At 44.1% G+C, this 20,200-nt stretch overlaps 1 protein-coding gene across 1 annotated transcript in view; it reads left to right on the top strand.

Moving 5' to 3' along the window:
• The window catches only part of LOC135515014 (membrane-associated guanylate kinase, WW and PDZ domain-containing protein 2-like), a 350,442-nt gene that overhangs the window by 276,236 nt on the left and 54,006 nt on the right, over window positions 1-20,200 (top strand). The window contains 3 exon segments of the mRNA XM_064938806.1: window positions 12,284-12,341; window positions 15,682-15,803; window positions 17,654-17,836. Coding sequence (XP_064794878.1) covers window positions 12,284-12,341; window positions 15,682-15,803; window positions 17,654-17,836 — 363 coding nt within the window.

Genomic DNA, 20,200 nt, shown 5'->3' with positions numbered 1-20,200 from the left:
GTGAAGTTAAACAAAAGTTAAACAGTGAAGTTAAACAAAAGTTAAACAGTGATTTTTAAAATGGTTGCGTTGATATTTAGGAGAAATAAAATACCCTACCTCTGGCTAAAAACTCATTGCTGGTTTTGAAAATCACCTTTTTTACTTTTAATCCTACCCTGTGATGTCATAGAGAAGCAATTTTGTTTCTTACTTTCAGCATATCTTTTTAACCACATATCATAGAAATATGCAGTTTTCACATAAAATAATTAAATTGAAGGAGAAAGGTTGCTGTTCTGGCATTTACCAAGGACGTAATAACTAACACAATCAATATCATCATAGAAACACGCAGTTTTCACATAATGTATTTAGACACTGGTTTGGAGATAATGAATTTCCCAACTTGTTTGAACTACTGATGTGAATCCAAATTCTAGGTTACCTTTGATTTATAGTCACAGCTAAGCTCCCAAATCCACTGTGTTTGTTATAGTCTTAGAATTGGGATTCACAATCTGTAGTTCAAACAAGTTGGAAAATTCATTATCTCCAAACCATTGTCGAAATACATTATGTGAAAACTGCGTGTTTCTATGATGATATTGATTGTGTTAGTTATTACGTCCTTGGTAAATGCCAGAACAGCATCCTTTCTCCTTCAATTTAATTATTTTTTCATATTCAGTTAAATTAATTAACGGTGTGCTCATTAAAGGTGTGCTCATTAAAGGTGTGCTCATTAACGGTGTTCTTATTTCCGGGGGCGACAGTGGCGGCGGAGTAAAACCTAGGCCTAAGAGAATACTTTTGCTAACTCCACTCCTTATTTTGAGTGGGTGCAGTTAGGGGTCAGGGGTCAAGTACAGCGGCATAGAAGGGAAACGTGTCTGCAGGATTAGTAGTCCAAATGGCCCACCATCATCAGACAGCCCCTCTGCTCAGCCCAAAAGACTTCCCTCACTTCCTCCTCCACAGGTTACCATGGAAACTGTCTCCCTTCACAGTGAGACATTAGCTATGATGCCATTAACTTGTCCAGTGATTTTTTTTTGGTCAACATTTAGAAAGTTTGTATAGAAAATGGATGTGACAATTGCCCACTGCGGTGCGTTTCCATTTAACTATCTTTTGTCGATAAAAACAGCTGGACGTAATGACGTCCCACCTTAAAAAAGAAACCTGCAGTGTCGATTACAAATGATGTAGTTGAAGTGTTTCCATTACCCTATTAGGCAAATTGCTCATTAATAAATTGCCGACAGTCTGTATGCTCTCCCACCTATCGGTGTCCTGTCGCAGGTAGCTCGCGAAAGCCAGCATGGATGGAATGCATGAATTGACTAATATTTGCCATTTTGGTATAATTCTCATGTGCCAACATATCACCACGGTCTGTGCCATAGTTTTATTTGCACTCCTGTAGATTTTAAATCATTGGATGGTGAAACTTCCATCCAGCCAACCAGAAAAGCAAGGTGATTCAGGCATTCTAGAAAGTCAAAACAATCCTTGTCCTGCAAAGAAAACATTTTATTTTTATATTTGAAAAAAATCTATTTTAGACTGTCGGTACCCCGACCTACGGGCGGTAAATGGATCTGATTAATTTGATTCAATGTGATTGTCTTTGAGGACTGCAACAATAGAAATACTATTTATTTATGCCTATTAATAGCCATTGTCAACTTCTCTCCTGGTTATTTTGCTCACAACTCACTGTCAGCTTGTTTATAAATTAGGCCGTCTTATGGATTTAGTACAGGAAAATTATTTGTTTGCAAACGCTTGGGCCATGACATCACGGGCCCAGCGTACCTTAAAAAGATTCTGCTATCATAATTTATTGGAAAAACAGTTTCCATCATCATTTGTCGCAATACAGCTACACAAAAAACAAATCCACCCTGTCGAATGGAAACAAATGTTGTCAATCTTTAGAAAATGTCTCCTATATCTGCTGTTTACATTACACGTGTTGCAATTACATTTTTTGCAACATTGCTTTTGTTGAATAAACCTAGGTCAATGGAATGCTGCCTAGTGTAAGGAGAAGGTTTACTTGAGGTCCTTCAAGATCTTCTTTCTTAAGACTTGTTTCGGTTTATGACTCTGTTTAAGACGGATACCGTGTGCTGTTGTGACTCAGCTGGACTGGGACTGTCATGTTAATATACAGTATATCTCAGTGTGTCAGGGGCTATATAGATGTCCTCTGTTCCATCTGGCAACCACCTCATCAAGGAGGCAACCCAGCAAACCACTTCCTCCTCTTCCTCCTGCTCCTCCTCTTCATTATGAGCAGCAGTCTGACTGATATTACCTCTGTCTCAGCATGGTGGTGCTGTCACTGTGACAACACACACTAGTTCAATTCCCATTTCCCTTTTTCCTTTACTGGCTCCCGTCTTCGTTGCTCTCTCCTCAGTTCATTCCAAAACAACGATAGCTGTTTGGAGAGTGAATCAAGTGAAGTGGAGATTATAGAGAATTGTGGGGGATCAGACCTGGTGAGGCTATTCTAGAAAACACTTCAAACGAGGGCTTCAAAACAGAGGCCTAAGGGCATAACTTTGCTAACTCCAACCCATATTTTGAGTATTGGAATAAGGCCCTTGGGGTGTTTCCACACCTGACTCTCAGTGGGAATACCCTGGAGAGATACTCAGCGAGTGGAGGAAGCGGCTGAAGGGAAAAGTGTAGATGTATCGGTCTCCTGTCTAAGCAGGCACCAGTGGGAAGGGGGTGCGACATCAGAGACGAAACAGTCCCATGTGCTGCAGGTGACCTGAATTCACTTCAGCCAGCTCCTCCCCTGAAGAAAGGAAAGGGGAAAGCAGGGGAACATGGGGAACATGGGCTGTTCCTCTCCTCAGACACAATTAGAAAGGCCAGATGAAATATGCATGAGCATGAGAGCATGAAACTTTACTTCAAAAAGTCCCTCTGTACGAGTGCATTTTGAAGTGTTTTCCTTTAGAGCTCTTCAAACAGGGAGAGAGGAGCGGACAGGAGAGGAGAGGATGGCCGAACAGGGAATGAGATAGTGGAGGAGAGAGTGAAAGAAGGGGGAGAGCTTAGAGAACCCCCCTGCTGAAAGCAAAATGGAATAAACCAAAGGAACATTTACTGAGGCCGAACCTACTGATGTCGACAGTTCTCAGACTGCATGGAAAACCCATTGTTTCATTTCAACACTCAGTCTCTTTGCTCTATACCAGTGGTTCCCAAACATGTTATAGTCCTGTACCCCTTCAAACATTCAACCTCCAGCTGCGTACCCCCTGTAGCACCAGGATCAGTGCACTCTCAAATGTTGTTTTTTCTGTCATTGTAAGCCTGCCACACACACACACTATATGATACATTTATTAAACATAAGAATGAGTGTGAGTTTTTGTCACAACCCGGCTCATGGGAAGTGACAAAAGAGCTCTTATAGGACCACAAATAATAATATAATAATAATCAATCATTTTTGCTCTTTATTTAGCCATCTTACATATAAAACCTTATTTGTTCATCGAAAATGGTGAATAACCCACCACAGGTTAATGAGAAGGGTGTGCTGGAAAGGATGCATATAACTCTGCAATGTTGGGTTGTATTGGTGAGAGTCTCAGTCTTAAATCATTTTCCACACACAGTCTGTGCCTGTATTTAGTTTTCATGCTAGTGAGGGCTGAGAATCCACTCTCACATAGGTACAGTGCCTTGCGAAAGTATTCGGCCCCCTTGAACTTTGCGACCTTTTGCCACATTTCAGGCTTCAAACATAAAGATATAAAACTGTATTTTTTGTGAAGAATCAACAACAAGTGGGACACAATCATGAAGTGGAACGTCATTTATTGGATATTTCAAACTTTTTTAACAAATCAAAAACTGAAAAATTGGGCGTGCAAAATTATTCAGCCCCCTTAAGTTAATACTTTGTAGCGCCACCTTTTTGCTGCGATTTACAGCTGTACGTCGCTTGGGGTATGTCTCTATCAGTTTTGCACATCGAGAGACTGAATTTTTTTCCCATTCCTCCTTGCAAAACAGCTCGAGCTCAGTGAGGTTGGATGGAGAGCATTTGTGAACAGCAGTTTTCAGTTCTTTCCACAGATTTTCGATTGGATTCAGGTCTGGACTTTGACTTTTGAAAGTTTGAAATATCCAATAAATGTCGTTCCACTTCATGATTGTGTCCCACTTGTTGTTGATTCTTCACAAAAAAATACAGTTTTATATCTTTATGTTTGAAGCCTGAAATGTGGCAAAAGGTCGCAAAGTTCAAGGGGGCCGAATACTTTCGCAAGGCACTGTATGTGGTTGCAAAGGGCATCAGTGTCTTAACAATGTGATTTGCCAAGGCGGGATACTCTGTGCGCAGCCCAATCCATAAAATTGGCAGTGGCTTCTGATTAAATTACATTTTCACAGAACAGCTTGTTGCAATTTCGACGAGGCTCTCTTGTTCAGATATTGGTAAGTGGACTGGAGGCAGGGCATGAAAGGGATAATGAATCCAGTTGTTTGTGTCATCCGTTTCGGGAAAGTAGCTGCGCAATTGCGCATCCAACTAACTCAGGTGCTTTGCTATATTACATTTGAAATTGTCCATAAGCTTGAGTTCATTTGCACACAAAAAATCATACAATGATGGAAAGACCTGTGTGTTGTCCTTGTTAATACAGAGAGAGAAGAGCTCTAGCTTCTTAATCATAGCCTCAATGTTGTCCCGCACATTGAATATAGTTGTATGCGTCCTTGTAATCCAAGATTCAGTTCATTCAGGCGAGAAAAAACATCACCCAGAAAGGCCAGTCGTGTGAGAAACTCGTCATCATGCAAGCAGTCAGACAAGTAAAAATTATGGTCAGTAAAGAAAACTTTAAGCTCCATTCTTCACGCCTTGCTTTAACAAAGTTAACCATTTTCACTGTAGTGTCCAAAGCTGTCAGGCATTTCCTTGGCAGCAAGAGCCTCGAGGTGGATGCTGCAGTGAACCCAAGTGGTGTCGGGAGCAACTACTTGCACGCGCGTTACCACTCCACTATGTCTCCCTGTCAGAGCTTTTGCGCCATTAGTACAGATACCAACACATATTGACCACCAAAGTCCATTTGGTGTCACAAAGCTGTCCAGTACTTTAAAAATATCCCCTCCTGTTGTCCTGGTTTGCAGAAGAGGATGTCTTCCTTAATTGACCCCCCATAAATGTAACGGACATATACCAGGAGCTGTGGCGAGCCCGGCACGTCTCTTGACTCATCCAGCTGTAAAGCATAGAATTCAATGGCTTGCTTGTATGTGAAGCAGAAATCGTTTCAAAACATCTCCTGCCATGTCACTGATGCGTTGTTTGATGAAGGTATTGTCTGTATAGTTTTTTTGGCCTGTTCCCCCAGCATTGTCCCAACCATTTCTGAGGCAGCAGGAAGAAGGAAGACCTCCACAATAGTATGGGGCTTGCCTGTCCTAGCCACTCGGTAGTTCACCATATAAGACGCTTCTAGCCCCTTCTTATTAATGCTATCTGTTGCTTTTATACATGTCTTACTACTCAAAAGTAATCTTTATTATGCGCAAGAGTGAAGGTTTATCGAGTTGTGAGATAGTACTTTTGCACATATACCACACTGTGGCTGAGGAAAGGCACTGCTCCCAATATAAGTGAACCCCAATCAATATAGTTCTCATCATATTTGTGCCTCTTCAATGGTCTATCGTCTGTTATTCGGTGCTTTCCCAGGTAAGGGGGTAGAAGCTCTTCAGCTGCATCAGATTCACATCTGTCAGTGTCCATGCTAGCTGGGCTAACAACAAATGTAGAATTACTGATGCTAGCATTGGATGTGCTCGTGGAAGCAGAACAACTTGTGTCGTCGACAGGTGCAGGTGTAGTACTGCTGGTAGTAGCAGGACTACCAGTAGAGCTGGTATGTGTCTCTATGGGCCTTACTAAATGGACTGTTTGAAAATTGACTTTTTAAAATGATTGAAATGCGAATCACATTTTTATTTGGCGTACCCCCGACGGCATTGCCAGGGATACGCGTACCCCAGTTTGGGAATACCTGTTCTATACCATTATAATTGTCACTAATGTAAGGTGAATTGACCTGGGACAAGGGATGTACTCTAAAACACTATACCACATTTAACACTGGAGCTCCTTCAGAAGTATCCTTCCTTAGGCTTCCTGGGAGTTGACAGCTCCTCCACAGCAGCGTTTAGACTGTGTTGGCCCTATAAAGAGCACAGATTGTTACAGTGACAAAGTGGCCCTTCTCTTCAGCGCTGCAGGCTAATGGACAGCACAACTCTCTTTCTCTCTGTCTCTCCCAGATCCATGCAATCATTCCTCCCACGCTACTAACTGACAGGGGCTGTGACTGTGCTTAGTGGAGCGAGAGTCTTCTGGAGTTCAGCATTTAGAACACACTTACTGCACACACACATAAACATACTCACTGCTGTGTGTGTGTGTGTGTGTGTGTGTGTGAGGGGGGGGGCGTGTGTGTGCGTATGTGCGCACGCGTGTGCATGTGTGTGTGTGAGCATGCTTCTGCGTATGTTGTATGCACAAGCCAAAAACAGTGACATTGACACAAACAGTAGGAATCTAGAGATATTGGCTACCTGCAGTGTGGTGTTGTGTGTATCTCTGAAGCTCTGCTGAAGACACAGACAGACAGACTGCCTGCCTAGCTCTGAAGCTCTGCTGAAGACACAGACATACAGACTGCCTGCCTAGCTCTGATGCTCTGCTGAAGACACAGACAGACAGACTGCCTGCCTAGCTCTGATGCTCTGCTGAAGACACAGACAGACAGACTGCCTGCCTAGCTCTGATGCTCTGCTGAAGACACAGACAGACAGACTGCCTGCCTAGCTCTGAAGCTCTGCTGAAGACACAGACAGACAGACTGCCTGCCTAGCTCTGATGCTCTGCTGAAGACACAGACAGACAGACTGCCTGCCTAGCTCTGAAGCTCTGCTGAAGACACAGACAGACAGACTGCCTGCCTAGCTCTGAAGCTCTGCTGAAGACACAGACAGACAGACTGCCTGCCTAGCTCTGAAGCTCTGCTGAAGACACAGACAGACAGACTGCCTGCCTAGCTCTGATGCTCTGCTGAAGACACAGACAGACAGACTGCCTGCCTAGCTCTGATCCTCTTCTGAAGACAGACAGACAGACAGACAGACTGCCTGCCTAGCTGAAGCTCTGCTGAAGACACAGACAGACAGACTGCCTGCCTAGCTCTGAAGCTCAGGTGGTTTTAATAGAAGGGTGTTTCATTAGACGGAGTGGTGCTTGGCAGAAATACATGGCAGGACTTTGATCTGTGTGGTGTTTTTCTGTGTGTGGAGCTCAGTGGAGGTGAGAACATGAACCAGCCTCTTTCATATTTAATGAGTGAAGATGGGGCTAAGGAAGGGAGAGGAGAGGAGATATTCCTTAGGGCTGTCAACCCACTCCTAGCAGACTCACATATCAGTCACAGCACATGTAGTGAGTGTGTTTTTGTGGCTGGTGGGGGCGGGGAGTGGTGTGTGGTAGTGTGTGTGTGGGGGGGGGGGGGCTTCTGTGTGTTGAACAGTGTATGTGTGTGAGTAAAAGGGAGAGACATATGCCATGCATGTGCTTGTATTGATCTACTTACTGTGCATGTGTATGATAAAGAGCCAGGGATGTTAATATAAAGGACCATGTGTCTCCAGAAACCTGATATATCTGAATCATCATGGAGGTCCTGAGAGCCCCATTCTGACTGATGTTTGTGGTTAGGAGATATTATCTCCACTCTCCCGATTAGTCCAGCTCTCAGTCCTCTCCTCTCCTCTCCTCTCTCTCTGATTAGAGCGGCTCTCACTCTGGACCAGTCTCAGTACCACAACACTGGTCACAACCTCAGGCTCAGGCCGGCTGTCAATGCACCAATCCCCCTGGATCAAACAATTCCCTGATGAAGATGCACTTGGAGTGGAGGTTGGGTTAGTGACCTCTGTAGTGTGAGTCAGCTTTAGCCCAAGTACTAAGCCACATAGATAGTTACTTTCAGCCATATTGAGTGTACCCACGAGTGTTCCAGTAATGTTCATGTGGTGTGAGGGGCTTTACCATTCTAGTAATTATATTTCTATGAACGCAGCTCCCTCCACCCTCTATATTGTGAGTTACAAATCAGTTTCACATTGAGTTTTCCTGGTTAGGTCATGAAGTGTCAAGTTGTCTACAGAAATAAAGGAAATTACAATTAAGAAATTCAACCAAGACAAAAAGACAAGGCCGAGGACAAAGTCTACTTCTGGAGAAACTCTGATAAAAGAGGTCCTGCTCCTCCCCTCTGACAGACGCAGGAGGGATGGCGCTCACTTCTATCCTCTTCGTCTGACCAACGCTCTACAAACAGTGCCTCATCCACTTCCAGTGCCAGTATTTTATCTCTATCATTGAATCTCTCTGAAAACACTTTGTTCGTTACTTTTGATGTTGAGTCGTTATACACAAATATTCCACACGAGGGCGGTATTGAAGCTATGGAACATTTTCTTCTGCAACGTGACCTTAATGAACTACCTTCCAGTGCCTGCATTATAACATTGGCTCAGATAGTACTCACACACAACTACTTCATGTTTCTAAATGGTTTCTTTATTCAGACAAAGGGTACTGCTATGTGAGCCCCCATGGCTCCCGACGATGCTGATTTGTATGTGGGTTACATGAAGAAACAGTCAATTGTCATCCTCTTTAAATCCTCTGTCAATTTTTGTTCTATGGAGAGGTGATGCACAACAGCTCCTGACGTTCCATGCTTTTCTTAACTCTTGTTCTGAACATCTGAGATTTACTATGCAATCTGTCACACGTCAAATCAGTTTCCTTGTGTGAAGATAATGTTCTATACACTGATCTTTACAGGAAACCTACTGATCGTAACAGTTTGTTGAGGGCTGATAGTTGTCACCTGCTTCCCTTGAAAAGCAATTTACCCTACAGCCAATTCTGTTGAATCAAAAGGATTTGCAAAAAACAATCAGATTTCGACAGATATGTCTGAGACTCAAAGAAAATTCAAGGAGAGGGGTTACAAAAATGGTCAAATTAATACTGCCATTGAGAAAATTCAAAACAAACCGAGACATGACCTTTTTCAAGGACAGTCTTGCAAAAAGAAGCATTCTTGCTTTCTAAATGCCCTCTATTCAAAATGCTCTGAACAAATGAATGGAATCGTTCACAAACATTGGCACATTCTAAGATCCAATGACAGTATCGGTAATGTGTTTTCGAACCCTCCCTTGGTCGTATTCTCGTGGGGCAGAAATCTCAGAGACCAATTGGTAAACTCTGATTTACCACCCCAAGATATTCCTGAACAATTTGCGCCCCTACTGGATGGAAATTGCACGTGTAATGGCCGTGCTCAATGCAATGGCACTTATAAATGTAGATCCTTCAAACATCCCCAAACAGGGAAACAGATCCCAATCAAAGGTGTTATTATGTGCTCCACTAAGGCAGTTATGTATCTTATAACTTTTCCTTGTGGTAAAAATGATGTGGGTAAAACAAAGCGCGAATTAAAAGTACGTATCTCAGAGCATCGTAGCTCCATTAGGTGCAAAAACTCGACTTATCCAGTTGCGGCCCACTTTTTGGAAGCAAACCACTCGATTTCGTCTCGACGTTATATTGGCATCGTACATGTCATCCTCCCTAGGAGAGGGGGTGACCTTGATAATGTATTGTTAAAACGAGAGGCTTCCTGGATCTTTAATTTAAAGACCCTTCCTCCCTTTCGGTCTCAACATAGACTTTGACCTGAAGCCATTCTTGTGATTGTTGGGATTTTGCTGTTGTAAATGTTTGTAGGCTTATGTAGTCTAAATTGTATCTATGATCGTATGCTATCCAGTCATGTTTTTGGTATGTTATTTTTATATTTGAAGATTAACCAATGATATCAGGCCACACCCGGCCATGATTACAGACACCTGTGTGTGTCCTTTGACACTATATAAACTAGTCACCCCGTAGTGTTTGTCATTATACCCTGATGAAGACAGCTTGTCTGTCTGTTGGTTATTAAATTATTGTATCTGAGCTCCTAGAGTGTGTGGCACTCATTTAATTTTCCTAGGCTTAGTCAGGGCAGCAGGTAGCCTCGTGGCTAAAGCGTTGGACTAGCAACCGAAAGGTTGTAAGATCAAATCCCCGAGCTGACAAAGTAAAAATCTGTCGTTCTGCCCCTGAACAAGGCACTATTCCTAGGCTGTCATTGAAAGTAAGAATTTGTTCTGAACTGACTTGCCTAGTTAAATAAAGGTAAAAAATAATTATCATATCTGTATTTATAACTAGGCTTGGGCAGTATATACCATATATGGGCTATTTGGAAATAACCACAGGAGGGTTTTTCAATACTGTTGAAACTAACTATAATTGTTGATGTATTTTTTATACATATTTACAGTGACTTTTTACCTTTTTGGTTTTTATTTACCACCTTTTTCTACCCAATTTTGGATCTGGTCTCATCGCTGCAACTCCCCAATGAGCTCGGGAGAGGAGGAGGTGGAGTCATGTGTCCTCCGAAACATGACCCACACATCCACTCTCCTTAACATTAGCCAGCTTAACCCGGAAACCAGCTGCACCAATGTGTTGGAGGAAACACCGTTCAACTGGCGACCAGGTTCAGCCCGCAGGCAAGTAATGCCTCACCGGCCAAACTCTCCCCTAACCCGGACGACTCTGGGCCAATTGTGCGCCATCCTATGGGACTCCCGGCCACAACCGGGTGTGGCACAGCCCGAATGAACCAGGGTCTGTAGTAACGCCTCTAGCACTACGATGCAGTGCCTTAGACTGCTGTGCCACACAGCAGGCCCTACCTCAACTTTTAAAATGATGAGTCACTCACTGTTGTGCAGCACTCACTAGGTGATCTATATACTGATATATGTAGTTACACTATGGAATTCACAACTAAATGTTTGCCAGCTAGATATCTAATAACTATTAAATTAACTTTCTAAAATGTGCTAAAGCTGTGCAGTTGTGCATTTGATTTGCTAACTTAGTAGCTGGTTATCTAGCTAGCTAGCTAAGCGGTTAGCTTCTTGCAATCAAGCTCCTCTTGGTAACAGCAGATAATTCCCTCCTTTATCAAGAGACAGCATTTGTTTTGTGCGTGCAGAGTTACTTGTATAACTTTATCACTGGGATGTCTATCCTGCAAATAGCTTATGTCAGAGACTGTATAAAATAGTTAGCATTTACCTAGCATTCGCTATTGGATGTTACATGTACTTGTTAGCATTGCTAACCTTTGAATTGAGAATAGTGTTCATTGCCGGTATTATCGAATATCCCGGGATGGAACAAGGTCGGTATGAAGGTATAACTCCCTGGATACTGCCCAAGCCTATTTATAACACTTCTCATGATGCCACAGTGGTGGCTCATCATATCAGAGTAGATACAATGTGGAGGAACATTTGCACCATCAATACCGACATGACTGAAGTTATGAAATTCTACGTTCCACTCAAAGGTTTATTTTGGGACCACGACAGTTGACAGCTACTGTGTTAGATCCACAGTCAGTCTATTCTGAGACCCCACTGTAATGGTGTAATGTGTTTCAGTTAAATGTTGTGTGGGCTAAGGGGCCCAGGAGCTATGTACGTGCTCAAGATACAAACATTTAAACTATATCCAAACATCGCTGGCATCATAACTTTTGTAAATATCAGAATATTTACAAAATAGAAAGGATTGCAGGACATGAATATTTAAAATCACCCCAATTCAAACCACTCCATCTATCAGTGTGTTTGGTGAAGTGTGAGAGTTCAGGAGATGGTTGGGGTAGACCTGTGGGACCATATTGACATTGATTAAGGAACCTTTGGCCTGCTGCTTGAGAGACAGCCATTCTCCTTCACATTCGTGAATTTTGGATCTGAATTTTGATTGCAAATGCTGATGGGGTTATCAGGTGTCTTGTCTCTTAAGTTTGTCCAAATGTTTTGACAGTGTTTGCAAGTCTGGAGGCTCATAGACCTCACCAAGTATTCAGTAACTAGCACAGTTACCATAGAGCATAATAAATCATTTTCAGATTTACCATAGTCAATTAAGATTTTATAATTAACCTCAAATCCTCTGTAATAAAGAACCATACAATAATGTTGTGATCAAAATTGCCTGATGAATATATTGTTCTGTGAATCGACATGCTGTCCCCCGGCCTGTTGACTGACTAGTATGTTGTTGTGCTTGTCTCTTCCACAGAGCTGCCGTATGGCTGGGAGAAGATCGATGACCCTATTTACGGAAGTTACTATGTGGAGTAAGTCTGGACCCACTGCTTTAATATTTAATGACTATTTTGATTTCCAGTGTTCCCCCGTGTTATGTTTCCACTGTGTTAGTCAGAGTCATTAACGCTGTACAGGGCTGTGGCCAGGAGGCAGAGGGTGGGATTTTCTGCTGCTCATTTAAACCTCTATCTCTGTGTGTCTGTCCGTGTGGATGGGTCAGTGGGTGATTGTTTGTTAGGCATTTGTGAGTGTGTGTGTGTGTGTGTGTCTCTGTGTGAGTGTGTACCTGTGTACCTGTTTACATGCGCAAGTTTGTGTGTGTGTGTGTGTGTGTGTGTGTGTGTGTGTGTGTGTGTGTGTGTGTGTGTGTGTGTGTGTGTGTGTGTGTGTGTGTGTGTGTGTGTGTGTGTGTGTGTGTGTGTGTGTGTGCGCGCCATCTTTGTGCGATGTGGTGCAATGGTGATGTGTCTCTGTCTTCTCTATTGAACCAAATGTACCCTTCCTATTCTGGACGTGTCCTTTCTCCTGCTGGATGCGCACTAGTTCCCCTAGTCCAGGGAGAGGAGAGGAGGTCTATTTATAGCCTGGCTGGAGAGGGAGTTTGGCTGGCTGGCCGTGTTCTATTCTCTATACCCAAGAAAGACTAGAACACTGCACCTGCCTTGCCTACACTCCCTCTCTCCCGCTGCCATGTAGAAATCCCATATCCCCAGGCAGCCACTGAGCCATTGCACGCACGCACACTAGCGCCATACCTGACCCTGCCAAGTCCAATAGTTACAGATGAAGTCAGAAGTTTACATACACTTTAGCCAAATACATTTAAACTCAGTTCTTCATAATTCCTGACATTTAATCCTCGTAAGAATTCCCTGTCTTAGGTCAGTTAGGATCACCACTTTATTTTAAGAATGTGAAATGTCAGAATAATAGTAGAGGGAATGATTTATTTCAGCTTTTATTTCTTTCATCACATTCCCAGTGGGTCAGAAGTTTACATATACTCAATTAGTATTTGATAGCATTGCCTTTAAATTGTTTAATTTGGGCCTCCCGGTTGGCGCAGTGGTTAAGGGCCACCAGAGACTCTGGGTTCGCGCCCAGGCTCTGTCGTAACCGGCCGCGACCGGTAGGTCCGTGGGGCGACGCAGAATTGGCCTAGCGTCAGGGATATCCTTGTCTCATCGCGCACCAGTGACTCCTGTTGCGGTCCTGTTGCAGTGTGCGCTAACCAAGGTTGCCAGGTGCACGGTGTTTCCTCCGACACATTGGTGCGGCTGGCTTCCTGTTTGGATGCACGCTGTGTTAAGAAGCAGTGTGGCTTGGTTGGGTTGTGTATTGGAGGACGCATGACTTTTGATCTTCGTCTCTCCCGAGCCGTACGGGTGTTGTAGCGATGAGACAAGATAGTAGCTACTAAACAATTGGATACCACGAAATTGGGGAGAAAAATGGGGTAAAATTAAAAATACAATAAAAATTTGGCCAAACGTTTCGGGTAGCCTTCCACAAGCTTCCCACAATAAGTTGGGTGAATTTTGGCCCATTCCTCCTGACAGATCTGGTGTAACTGAGTCATGTTTGTAGGCCTCCTTGCTCGCACACGCTTTTTCAGTTCTGCCCACAAATGTTCTATAGGATTGAGGTCAGGGCTTTGTGATGGGCACTCCAATACCTTGGCTTTGTTGTCCTTAAGCCACTTTTCCACAACAAGTATGCTTGGGGTCATTGTCCATTTGGAAGACCCAATTGCAACCAAGCTTTAACTTTCTGACTGATGTCTTGAGATGTTGCTTCAATATATCCACATAATTTCCCTCCCTCATGATGACATCTATTTTATGAAGTGCACCAGTCCCTCCTGCAGCAAAGCACCCCCACAACATGATGCTGCCACCCTCGTGAGTCACTGTTGGGATGGTGTTCTTTGGCTTGCAAGCATCCTCCTTTTCCCTCCAAACATAAAGATGGTCATTATGGCAAAACAGTTACATTTTTGTTTCTTTAGACCAGAGGACATTTATCCAAAAAGTACAATCTTTGTCCCCATGTGCAGTTGCAAACCGTAGTCTGGCTTTTTTATGGCGGTTTTGGAGCAGTGGCTTCTTCCTTGCTGAGGTGCCTTTCAGGTTATGTCGATATAGGACTCGTTTTACTGTGGATATAGATACTTTTGTACCTGTTTACTCCAACATCTTCACAAAGTCCTTTGCTGTTGTTCTGGGATTGATTTGCATTTTTTTCGCACCAAAGTACGTTCATCTCTAGGAGACAGAATGTGTCTCCTTCCTGAGCGGTATGACGGCTGCATGGTCCCATGGTGTTTATACTTGCGTACTATTGTTAGTACAGATGAACGTGGTACCTTCAGGCATTTGGAAATTGCTCTCAAGGATGAACCAGACTTGTGGAGGTCTACATTTTTTTCTGTGGTCTTGGCTGATTTCTTTTGATTTTCCCATGATGTAAAGCAAAGAGGCACTGAGTTTAAAGGTAGGCCTTGAAATACATCCACAGGTACACCTCCAATTGACTCAAATTATGTCAATTAGCCTATCAGAAGCTTCTAAAGCCATGACATAAAGCTGTTTAAAGGCACAGTCAACTTAGTGGAATTGTGATACAGTGAATTATAAGTGAAACAATCTGTCTGTAAGCAATTGTTGGAAAATGACATGTGCCATGCACAAAGTAGATGTCCTAACCGACTTGCCAAAACTATAGTTTGTTAACAAGAAATTTGTGGAGTGGTTGAAAAACAAGTTTTAATGACTCCAACCGAAGTGTATGTAAACTTCCCACTTCAGCTGTATGTCCCACAGCCTGGCTGTACCGTTGAGTTGACCTCATATCTCATGAAGAAACAGAGGGTGTGTAGGCCGGGCAGACGCTGTGCGTACCTACAGAAGCATTATTCCTCCAGTCTCGCACCGTCCAGGAGGGCACATCTAAATGATGATTAATTACTTCTCACTTTCAAAATTACAGTATTTATAATTATCGACTATAATTATCGACTCGCTCCCGAAGACGTACCAAATTAGCACTGACGGAATGTTTTTAGGAAATACACTCAAGGAGACATCTTTTTTCAGAACCCACTCCAGAAATACTAAATGATTCCTAATGCTGATTACAGGAAGCTGCTGATATCAGTAGAATGGGACCTAATTGGTCATTTGTTCATTTTTTCTTAGCCAAGCCATTCTGCAGCTCCATTACATAATACTAGGGATAGTAAGGCTTTTGAATGAATCATCGTAGCACAGCACTGTGCATCCAGCTCTTTACAGAGGGAGAGAGGAAGAGGATGAGGAGGTGGATACTACAGAGAGCACAGTGAAATGTTATACCTTTCCTTCTCTGTAGCCACATAAACAGGCGGACACAGTTTGAGAACCCAGTCTTGGAAGCCAAGAGGAGAGTCCAGCAACACCAGCAAATGCAAGAGCAGGGTTTGTCCTCGCTGCCCCTACCTACTATCTACAGAGGTAAGGCACCCTCTACCTCTACCCAATGTGTTAAGAGTTTGTGTATGATTCTTGTGTGTAGATGTTTTTAGCTCTAGGGAAATGTCTGTCATCTTTGTGTTTGTGTAATACTCATTCTTCACAACTCCCCTTTCCTCGCTAACACTTCGCTAACACTTTGCTAACACCAGCTTCTCTGTTCAGCACACGTTTACCACCCCACTAAGTTCATAGAGGCTGTCTGAGGTAAACCATGCTGTATAGGTTGAGAGGGTTTGTCTTTGTGTTAAATTGGCCTCTGTGAGTGAAGGGGTTTGTCTCCATGGTTACCCTTCCTGTACTCTGAAAAGTGAAAGCAGTGACAGAAGAGAGGGGTAAAAAACATGAATATTTCCTCGCATATAAACAAGGAGATAGAAAGGAAGTTTACTTGTGGGAGCAGCAGACAGTGAGTGGACTACTTTATCTCTGTCACAGTGGTAGAGGAGGTTCCACTCTCCGCCACATTACCCACAGCCACCCTGGCCCACATCGGCCCTGCCCCGGAGCGCTGCCAGAGCCTCAGCGACCTCTCCCAGTCCCTCCCCCCGGGCCACCGGGTGTCGCTGTTGGGCCTGCACACCCACACACCCCCTGCCTCCATCACCAACTCCCCACTGCGGCGCCCCCACCGGGCGCAGAGGGATACGTCGTGCTTCCAACACCAGCACCTCCACCAGTCGCTGCACGCCTTCGTGGTAGAGCCGGCTGCTGTGGGTTGTAGCCCCCTGTGGTGCTCTCTCAGTAAGTAGGGCAGTGAGTAGTGATACAGGCTTGTTCTTCTTCTGCCTGCACTGAGCTGCCGCGCTCCCTTTTCAAAGCATGCCTGCTCCCCCGGCAGACCCACGCTGGATCCCTCCTCATCTCAGGCGCTCGACTCGCTGCTTGACATGTTTGATGGCGCTACACTACGTTGTGTCTTCCCCTCCTTACGTCTGCCGGCAGGCAGCAGAAACTGTAAACACCCTGCTCTATGTCTGGACGCCTGACAACAAACGTTGGCTTTAAGCAAACAGAGAGAGACGGGTGTGTGCCCCCTACTTGCCTTCCAAGGTGAACGGAGGGGAGAGTGAATTGAGTGTTGCAAACCCTCGTTGGCTGAGTTTTCCCCTTTGCCGTGCCAGAGACTATTTCATGAGTCCTGGCCTTCCACTTTTTGGTTCCCTGAGCATTGTTTTTTGGGCAGATGAAGCGAGCTCATGATTCTTCAGTGTTCCAACAGCATGTTGATCCAGAATGTGAAGATCTCTCACCTGCTTCCCTCACCCCTCTTGAGAAGGGAAATATACCAAGCTACTCCCATGGATGTTGATTATTCCTTGATTTTCTGCACTGTGTTTTTGCTCCAGCCTCTGAGTGTGTATTCAGCTAACAGAACCCTGGTGTAGGATGGAAGTGATGACAGTTTACATGGCTGTAGACGTTCAGTGGAAGGTCCTTGGCTGTGGCAGCTTGGAGCTGGAGCAAACACCGTCCCACCTGCATAAGTCAGCACCCAACCCTCACTGTTCTAACCCTGCCTACCTCTCCACCTACCCAGAGAGTATCCCTGTGTTCATGCAGCCCCTCCACCAAACAAGCCTCACCTCTACCATCCTATTGAATGATAAAATGGCCTTGCATCAGCATTTGTGGTGCATCATGCTCACTTTGTCAAGGTCTAAGTATGATGTATGAGTGTATATTGTTTATTGATTGTGTTTGTGTGTATATGTGTGTGCGTGTGTGTGTGTCCCTGCACACTTGTACTTGTGTGTGTTGTGTCTGCCTGCGTGCCTGTCTGTCCGTCCCTCCGTCTGTGTGTGTCTGTATGTGTGTGTTCTCCCTTACAGAGAAGCCCCTGTTCACACGGGACGCCACCCAGCTGAAGGGCAGCTTCTTGTCCACGGCCCTGCAGAAGAGCAACATGGGTTTTGGCTTCACCATCATCGGAGGAGACGAGCCAGATGAGTTCCTGCAGGTTAAGAGTGTCATACCTGACGGCCCCGCTGCACAGGACGGAAAGATGGACACAGGTAAAACTGACCTCGTCTGAAAGATGGACACAGGTAAAACTGACCTCGTCTGAAAGATGGGCACAGGTCAAACTGACCTCGTCTGAAAGATGGGCACAGGTAAAACTGACCTCGTCTGAAAGATGGACACAGGTCAAACTGACCTCGTCTGAAAGATGGGCACAGGTCAAACTGAGCTCGTCTGAAAGATGGACACAGGTAAAACTGACCTCGTCTGAAAGATGGACACAGGTAAAACTGACCTCGTCTGAAAGATGGACACAGGTCAAACTGACCTCGTCTGAAATATGGACACAGGTCAAACTGACCTCGTCTGAAAGATGGGCACAGGTCAAACTGAGCTAGTCTGAAATATGGACACAGGTCAAACTGACCTCGTCTGAAAGATGGGCACAGGTCAAACTGACCTCGTCTGAAAGATGGGCACAGGTCAAACTGACCTCGTCTGAAAGATGGGCACAGGTCAAACTGAGCTAGTCTGAAAGATGGACACAGGTCAAACTGACCTCGTCTGAAAGATGGGCACAGGTCAAACTGAGCTAGTCTGAAAGATGGACACAGGTCAAACTGAGCTCGTCTGACAGATGGACACAGGTCAAACTGAGCTCATCTGAAATATGGACACAGGTCAAACTGAGCTAGTCTGAAAGATGGGCACAGGTCAAACTGAGCTCGTCTGAAAGATGGACACAGGTCAAACTGAGCTCGTCTGAAAGATGGACACAGGTCAAACTGAGCTAGTCTGACAGATGGACACAGGTCAAACTGAGCTAGTCTGACAGATGGACACAGGTCAAACTGCGCTAGTCTGACAGATGGACACAGGTCAAACTGAGCTAGTCTGACAGATGGACACAGGTCAAACTGAGCTAGTCTGACAGATGGACACAGGTCAAACTGAGCTAGTCTGACAGATGGACACAGGTCAAACTGAGCTCGTCTGACAGATGGACACAGGTCAAACTGAGCTCGTCTGACAGATGGACACAGGTCAAACTGAGCTCGTCTGACAGATGGACACAGGTCAAACTGAGCTAGTCTGACAGATGGACACAGGTCAAACTGACCTCGTCTGAAAGATGGACACAGGTCAAACTACTCTGCATGGCCCTGTGTATTTATAAATTACTCTGCATGGCCCTGAGTATTTATAAACTACTCTGCATGGCCCTGTGTATTTATAAACTATTATGCATGGCCCTGTGTATTTATAAACTACTCTGCATGGCCCTGTGTATTTATAAACTACTCTGCATGGCCCTGTGTATTTATAAACTACTCTGCATGGCCCTGTGTATTTATAAACTACTCTGCATGGCCCTGAGTATTTATAAACTACTCTGCATGGCCCTGAGTATTTATAAACTACTCTGCATGGCCCTGTGTATTTATAAACTACTCTGCATGGCCCTGAGTATTTATAAACTACTCTGCATGGCCCTGTGTATTCATAAACTACTCTGCATGGCCCTGAGTATGTATAAACTACTCTGCATGGCCCTGAGTATTTATAAACTACTCTGCATGGCCCTGTGTATTTATAAACTACTCTGCATGGCCCTGAGTATTTATAAACTACTCTGCATGGCCCTGAGTATTTATAAACTACTCTGCATGGCCCTGTGTATTTATAAACTATTATGCATGGCCCTGTGTATTTATAAACTACTCTGCATGGCCCTGAGTATTTATAAACTACTCTGCATGGCCCTGTGTATTTATAAACTACTCTGCATGGCCCTGAGTATTTATAAACTACTCTGCATGGCCCTGTGTATTTATAAACTATTATGCATGGCCCTGTGTATTTATAAACTACTCTGCATGGCCCTGAGTATTTATAAACTACTCTGCATGGCCCTGTGTATTTATAAACTACTCTGCATGGCCCTGAGTATTTATAAACTACTCTGCGTGGCCCTGTGTATTTATAAACTACTCTGCGTGGCCCTGCGTATTTATAAACTACTCTGCATGGCCCTGTGTATTTATAAACTACTCTGCATGGCCCTGTGTATTTATAAACTACTCTGCATGGCCCTGACTATTTATAAACTACTCTGCATGGCCCTGTGTATTTATAAACTACTCTGCATGGCCCTGACTATTTATAAACTACTCTGCATGGCCCTGTGTATTTATAAACTACTCTGCATGGCCCTGTGTATTTATAAACTACTCTGCATGGCCCTGTGTATTTATAAACTACTCTGCGTGGCCCTGTGTATTTATAAAATATTATGCATGGCCCTGTGTATTTATAAACTACTCTGCATGGCCCTGTGTATTTATAAACTACTCTGCATGGCCCTGTGTATTTATAAACTACTCTGCATGGCCCTGTGTATTTATAAACTACTCTGC

This window comes from Oncorhynchus masou, chromosome 26 (genome assembly GCF_036934945.1).
Source record: "Oncorhynchus masou masou isolate Uvic2021 chromosome 26, UVic_Omas_1.1, whole genome shotgun sequence".
In the NCBI taxonomy this organism is placed as follows: Eukaryota; Metazoa; Chordata; class Actinopteri; order Salmoniformes; family Salmonidae; genus Oncorhynchus; species Oncorhynchus masou.
This window is presented reverse-complemented; position numbering and strand designations above follow the sequence as displayed.